We start from the raw sequence: 6,839 nt of genomic DNA on the forward strand, positions 1-6,839 counted from the left end.
GCCCATTTGTTTGACAAAAGGTATCCCCTTTTGTCATCACCATGATTAGACACCTATGTGGTTCTGCCAACACGCCAACTCTCCAGCTACTCCGTGAAGTGTATTGGAGGTAAATCCAAACACAGGTAATCCCAAACTTCATCTGAAACAGTCATTCCTCTTTTCCCAGCCAGCATCTAAAAAAGAAAAATCAAAATTGTTCAAAATAAGCTCTGGTGGCTTGACTGGAGTTTTGTCTTCATTTTGCTTGTCAAAACAAGGGACTATCAGCTCTGATTTATGCCAGGAGGGTGGCTCATGCAGGCTCCCTGCCACAGCTCTCCTGCCCAGCCCACCCTGGCTGCCTCTTCTCTCCTGGGTGCCCCCTGGCTGCCTTTGGGGCACGGAGCCTGCAGTGCATGGCAGTTGGGGGAGATGTGTTAGAAGACACCCGAGGGTGTCACCACTAACCCACGGCAGGTTTGACTCCTTCCTTCCCAAACCCCGGGCCACCGTGTCTTCCCTTCGGGCTGTGTGAGTGTGCTGGGGCTGCTGCCGTCAAGGACCACAGCTCGGAGCCTTTGTCCCACGCTTTGGAGGCGGGGTGTCCCAGAGCCAGGTGTTGGCAGGGTCCCTTCCTTGCGAGGGCTGTGAGAGAACATTTGGTGCCTCTCCCAGTTTCAGTGGTTTGCTGGCAATCTTTGGCCTTTTCGGCATGTAGAAGCATCGCCTGTACCCCTGCCCTCATCTTCACATAGCGGTCCTCCTGTGTGTGTGCCTGTGTCCTGATTTCCCCTTTTACAAAGATCTACTCTTCTCTAGTATAACTTTATCTTAATGGATTACTTCTACGAGGATCCTATCTCCAGATACAATCGCTTTCTCAGGTGCGGGGGTTAGGGCTTCACCAGGATTTTGAGGAGGGAGATTCAGTTCCACCCATGACATCTACCAGAAGCAAACCCTTCAGCTGGTATGTGTGGAATGTGTTTATTTTTCATGCCTCCCTGTTTTTATCTTCTCTGTGTCTATCTGTACTTTTCTAACCAGGATCTTTACAGCCATAATGCCCATGGTAGCAGCTGGACTGATCATAGATGACCCCACACTGCAGCCCATCCGACGACTTGTTGCCCTTGTAGGCACTGTGTTTTTCTAGTTTCGTTTTGAGCTATGCCTTTGGAATGTGTGCTGCGAATCTGCTGAGGCTGGCCCGCCTTCCTTGGCCACTTTAGCTGCATGGCCATCACCTGCGTGTTGCCATGTGAAGTGGGTGTCGAGTGTGATTTCAAACGTGCACTCGTGAGTCTCGGTCTGCACGAGTGATGCCGTGCAATTCTCGGCTCTGTCACCGATAATTCTTTTTGTCTTTTTCTGTTTCCATCCTAAAAACCACCTTGTCCATGATCCAGTAAAGAAGGTCCTTTAAGTGACGGGTCAGTAATCAACGCCCACTGTGCCCGCCCCCTCCCTCCACCATGGACCCTCACCCTCAGAGTGACACTAACGCTGTGTTTTTGACTTTCATACCCTAGCTTTCTAAACCGCTTTGTTTCGCCAAGCCAGTATTGGAAAGCCATTTGGTCTTTTAAAAAAAGGAAGAGCAGAAGAGGGGACCAACGCTTTCTTTCTCTCTATGTCCCCTTGAACAGGAAGTGGCATGTGGCTTTCCCGCTTGAGTCAGGTAGAGGTGAAATGTTACAGTGATGTGTGGCAGCTGTATTTTTGGCCAGCTAATTGCCCTGATTTCACCATGGAAAGGGCTCACAAATAACCCGGTATGAACATTGTGCCTTCATTGATCAGTATACATATCTGTTGTAGAGAAAAGAAACTTTCACTGGGAGGGAGAATTTCTCCAGATACACGTGGCTTGCCCCAACTTTACAATGAAAAACCACTTTATTCCTGGTAGGAGGTGATCGTAGGATCCAGTAGCCACAGAATAGTAAAATCATTTTCACCCAGATGTGATTAAAATGGAACTAACTCCATAGGCCACAGCACTGTAGGGGGAAAAAAAAGACTAATAGGTGAACAGCCAGAGGGAAGTAAAAATAGTTGCTCTAAAGCTTCAGTTTCTCAGCGGTGCATTTCTATTCCTGCCCCTGGGAAACATAACATAGCTATTCTCTCTCTCCAAGTTCAGAAACCAAAATTCAAGAGTAACAACTCAGTGAGAATAGAATGAATCTCATTAGAAAGTAGGAGTATCAAAGGACAGTGAGCAGGTTAGGAAAGATTTTTGGAGGAAATTAAAAGTGGGCCACTTCGAGTTTACTGGCCAGGGTCCTGGCCTTTGGAGCTGGAGCTAAAGCAGACCTTGTTTTAAATGGGCCAGTTTTGGGGCACCTGGATGGCTCAGTCTGTTAAAGGTTCGACTCTTGATTTCAGCCCAGGTCATGATCTCAGGGTTGTGGAACTAAGCACGGTGTCGAGCTCTTGCACTGGGCGTGGCACCTGATTAAGATGCTCTATCTCCCTCTCCCCCTGCCCCCCTCCAAAAAAAATTAATGGGCCAGTTTAGGAGTGCCTAGATGGTTTAGTCCACAGAGTGTGTGCCCCCCCCCCTTTTTTTAAGAAAGGGCACAGGGGTTGGGTGGGGGGCAGAGGGAGAAGGAGAGAGAGAATTTTAAGCAGGCTCCATACCCAGCACAGGGCCAAACACAGGCCTCAATCTGAAGACCCTGAGATCATGACCCGAGCTGAAATCAAGTCAGACACTTAATTGACTGAGCCGCCCAGACACCCGGAGCGTGTGACTCTTAACCTCAGGTTTGTGAGTTCAAGCCCTACATTGGGTGTGGAGCCTATTTAAAATAAAATTTTTTTAAAGTTTTTTTCTTTTTTTAAATGGGCCAGTTTATAAGCTTTTTGCCTGTGATTTCTACCTTCATCCTTCAGGCATCAGATGGTTCACTTTGATCAATGATCAGTAGTCACAGCTATTTTTGGTTTGGGGTTTGTTTTTTTTGAGAGAGAGTGAGTGGGGCGGGAGGGATAAAGGGAGGTCGGACAGAGGGAGAGGGAGAAACAGAATCTTAAGCAGGCTCTATGCTCAGCAGATCCTGACACAGGGCTCCATCTCATGATCCTGAGATCATGACCTGAGCCACCCAGATGCCCCAGTAATCACAGATGTTTTAAAAAGACCTCTTGGGGGGATCCCTGGGTGGCGCAGCGGTTTAGCGCCTGCCTTAGGCCCAGGGCGCGATCCTGGAGACCCGGGATCGAATCCCACGTCGGGCTCCCGGTGCATGAAGCCTGCTTCTCCCTCTGCCTGTGTCTCTGCCTCTCTCTCTCTCTCTGTGTGACTATCATGAATAATATAAAAAAAATAAAAAAAATAAAAATAAAAAGACCTCTTGGGGATCCCTGGGTGGCACAGCGGTTTGGCGCCTGCCTTTGGCCCAGGGCGCGATCCTGGAGACCCGGGATCGAATCCCACGTCGGGCTCCCTGCATGGAGCCTTCTTCTCCCTCTGCCTGTGTCTCTGCCTCTCTGTCTCTCTCTGCGTGACTATCATGAATAAATAAATAAAATCTTTAAAAAAAATAAAAATAAAAATAAAAAGACCTCTTGGTCTACATTAGTTGCTGCTATGTAGCAAGTTCTGGTGCTGACTTCTAAGGGCTTTTGCCCTCAAATCAATTTTTGACACTGTAAATTGGTGTTTTCCCCAATTTCATTTGCATATAATATTTAGTGTTTATCTAATGACAGAACCATGTGTGCTATTACTTATTTTTTAATTGTCTCATTTTTCTAAAATACTTTCAGCTCATCTCTAGCAGTAATATCCATGAAATCTGGGCTTTGATGTGCTGCATATGTACTTTCCTGATTCACATTACATAACGTAAATTAAAAACATCCATCTCTTTATGTCAGAATCATCTTAAACTCTGTGTGGCTTTCAGTTATTACCTTCTCTGCATCATTAGGGTAGAAAAACTCCAGATGTGTATTTCTAGTCGGGTTGTTTTTTGTTTTGTTTTGTTTTTAATTCATGAGAGACACAGGTAGAAAGAGAAGCAGGCTCCCCAAGGGGAGCCTGATGTAGGACTCGATCCCAGGACCCTGGGATCACGCCCTGAGCCAAGGGCAGATACTCAACCACTGAGCCACCCAGGTGCCCCTCTAGTTGGTTTTTATTTCCACTGATAATGGGAAGAGACTGTCACCAGTGCTTAACCAAGAGATGAGATGCATCACACATCACATATGTACATGCCCTTTTCACACTGTATCACCTCCCAGGTTTGGTGACAATGACATGCAGAATCCCCTGCTGCTTTCTCAAATAACTTTGACTTGCACCCCCACTTTTTCTTTCACACCTTGAATTGATTTGCTTCCTTCTACATTTGCTGCTGTCTGTCCTGGCATTGCAAAAAAAATCTTTAAAGTGCACAGAGGGCTGGCTTTCATTTCCTTCTCTCCCTTCCAAAAGGTTTAGCTTCTTCTCCCGAGATAAGAAGCGTCTGGCCAACACGCAGAGGAACGTGCACATCCAGGAGTCGTTTGGCCAGTGGGCCAACTCCCACCGTGATGACAGTTACACGGAGCAAGGACAGGAAGCCCTGCAGCACCTGTGACCACAGCCCGCCTCCACCCTGGGACCTGAATTATCCACCGCCAGCGCCAGCAGTGGGACCTGGCAGCTTCAGGTGTTGCTACCTTGCACACCTCTCGGTTCAGATGCACCCCTAGAACTGATCCCTCAAACAAACTGCTTTGAGGAAGCACACTGAAAAACTGATGCCAAACTCTAAAGAAATGTTTATTTATACCCAGGGCTATGACCGTTTATAATAGATGACTGATCCCTTAGGATATATATTTAATAACACCATGAGCAGAGGCCAGACTTTTGCATTAACTTCAGTAACACAAGCTTCTTTAAGCCAAATACATCACATGCCACTATAATTACTGTTTGACTTACTTTGTATGAAATTCCGTGTAGGGGTTTTATTAACACATTTGTCGTACTGAAGTGGGAGGCAGGAAGCAGTAGATTTTCCTTATATCTCTCATGAAATTGTTGTGGTGGTAGCTCAGTACATAGGATGCATCCATTAGATAAGCAGGATAAGCCTCCAAAGTCACCAGACAAGCTGGCCCCACTTAGATGTGAGGCAACAGAAAATATGGTCCTCCTAACCCAGAAACTGGAGATGACTTTGCAAGAGCCAGTGGTTCTCTTTTGCACCTTGTTACTGATATTGCCTAGAGCATGTAACGAGTGCCTTGGAATCGGCTGGGAGTTATGCAGTACTAACCAAACAAAGTTGCTAAGGATGAGACATTGCAACCCTTTTCATTTCTTGTTTGTATTTTTTCCCCCTCAGCTTCTTTCTTTATCTTTAAATACATCAAACAGTCTCCTCTAAAGAAGACCAATGTACCAGAGCAGATTTGAAAAGGGTGGGGGGGGATAGGCTCACCAGCGTGAAGGCAGTGGGTGAAGAGATTGCTTGGGGACCGCATGTCTGGCTGACTCATAGGGATGTGGTGACACAGAGAGGGGCAGAAACCTGTATCTGGTGAGCTGAGATTTTGCCCAATAGCACTGTCTTTCTCTCTGCCCGCAGAGGACACCTCAGGGCACAGGCTGGGTGCTGACAGATTGAGAGAGGTAGCATTTGCTAGCAGAACACTCAAGTAACATCTGATGAGTCCACTACACATTCTGCTATGGTTTGCTAAGAAACCATCAGGTTGGTTTACAGTATATGGGGACTCTGTTTCCAGATTGCAGAAAAGAATGATCAGACAGGATAATGTTGCTTATGCACTGTGGTTCTCAAACCTGACTGCCCACAAGAATTATCAGTTGATTCTCAGAGTATAAAAGCAAGTGTATTAAGGAATCCCACTCCCCCTGGCCACTTTTAGTTGCCTTCTCAGGATTAACCAATGTTGCCAGTTTCTTGAATGTCTTCAAAGAGCTTATAAATATACATGCAGTTATGTAACAAAATATATTTTTTCCTTTTTTTTCATAAATGGCAGCATACTATATATGTGCTATTCTGTACCTTTCTTTTCTTAGAATACCCTGGAGATGATGACTCCACATCAGTACATAAGACAGTGGGTCTCAATGTCCCCCAGGGACATTTGGCAATGTCTGGAAATATTTTTGGTGTTTTGGTTGTCACAACTGCTGTCATCCAGTGGGTCGGCTCCAGGGATGCTGCTCAACATCCCACAGCGCTCAGAACAGTGCCCCCATCACAGTCTCCCAGCACCAGATGTAATAGTGCAAGATTGAGGACCCCTGGTGTACCATGTAGATGCATAATTTGTTCATGTTGACAGTTACACTGTCAACTTCCTTTCCAGTCTTTTACTGTCTAAAACAGCACTGTACACTTTCACACATGTCAGTCTGCAGAATAAACTAGAATTGCCAGGTGATAGGGTTTATGCCTTTGTCATGTAGCTACTGCTAAGGTCCCTGCTGTGGGGGCTTTACACCAACTTTTTTGTTTTGCTTAGTTACCAGGGTCCATACAATGTGAAGCTTCAAAGTCAAGGATGGGATCTGTGTTTGCATATTTGTTTAATCCATCTATGTTCTGGTACCCAGGGTTAACCACTAGCGTGGATAATGTAAACACCATGACTGGATTTCTTTTTTCTGCTGTTGTCTCACAACACAAGCTTCCCTAATGTGGAGAGCTTGTTTAGCTGAAGTACCTGCCAACTCTAGCCCATAACACACTTTTGGTGTCGTAACGGAGCACTTTGCAAAACCTGAATGAAGTCAGAAGAGTGTACACCTGCATGGCTGTTTTCTGAGACATAGGAGATGGTAAAATTCTGCGCTAGGAATTTACAGAGGGGGGAAT

At 46.1% G+C, this 6,839-nt stretch overlaps 1 protein-coding gene across 4 annotated transcripts in view; it reads left to right on the forward strand.

The window, feature by feature from the left end:
- RILPL1 (Rab interacting lysosomal protein like 1) overlaps positions 1-6,405 on the forward strand; it is a 45,768-nt gene extending 39,363 nt beyond the window's left edge. The window contains exons 7-9 of one of the 4 annotated variants that reach the window (XM_077875336.1): positions 1,030-1,117; positions 1,392-1,415; positions 4,433-4,540. In XM_077875336.1, coding sequence (XP_077731462.1) covers positions 1,030-1,117; positions 1,392-1,394 — 91 coding nt within the window. In that variant the 3' untranslated portion in view covers positions 1,395-1,415; positions 4,433-4,540. Of the gene's footprint in view, positions 1-1,029; positions 1,118-1,391; positions 1,416-4,432 lie in introns of all 4 variants that reach the window. The other 3 variants (XM_077875333.1, XM_077875335.1, XM_077875334.1) reach the window with 3 other exon arrangements.
- The last annotated feature ends 434 nt before the right edge of the window (positions 6,406-6,839 follow it).

Source organism: Canis aureus, chromosome 27 (genome assembly GCF_053574225.1).
Source record: "Canis aureus isolate CA01 chromosome 27, VMU_Caureus_v.1.0, whole genome shotgun sequence".
Lineage (NCBI taxonomy): Eukaryota > Metazoa > Chordata > Mammalia > Carnivora > Canidae > Canis > Canis aureus.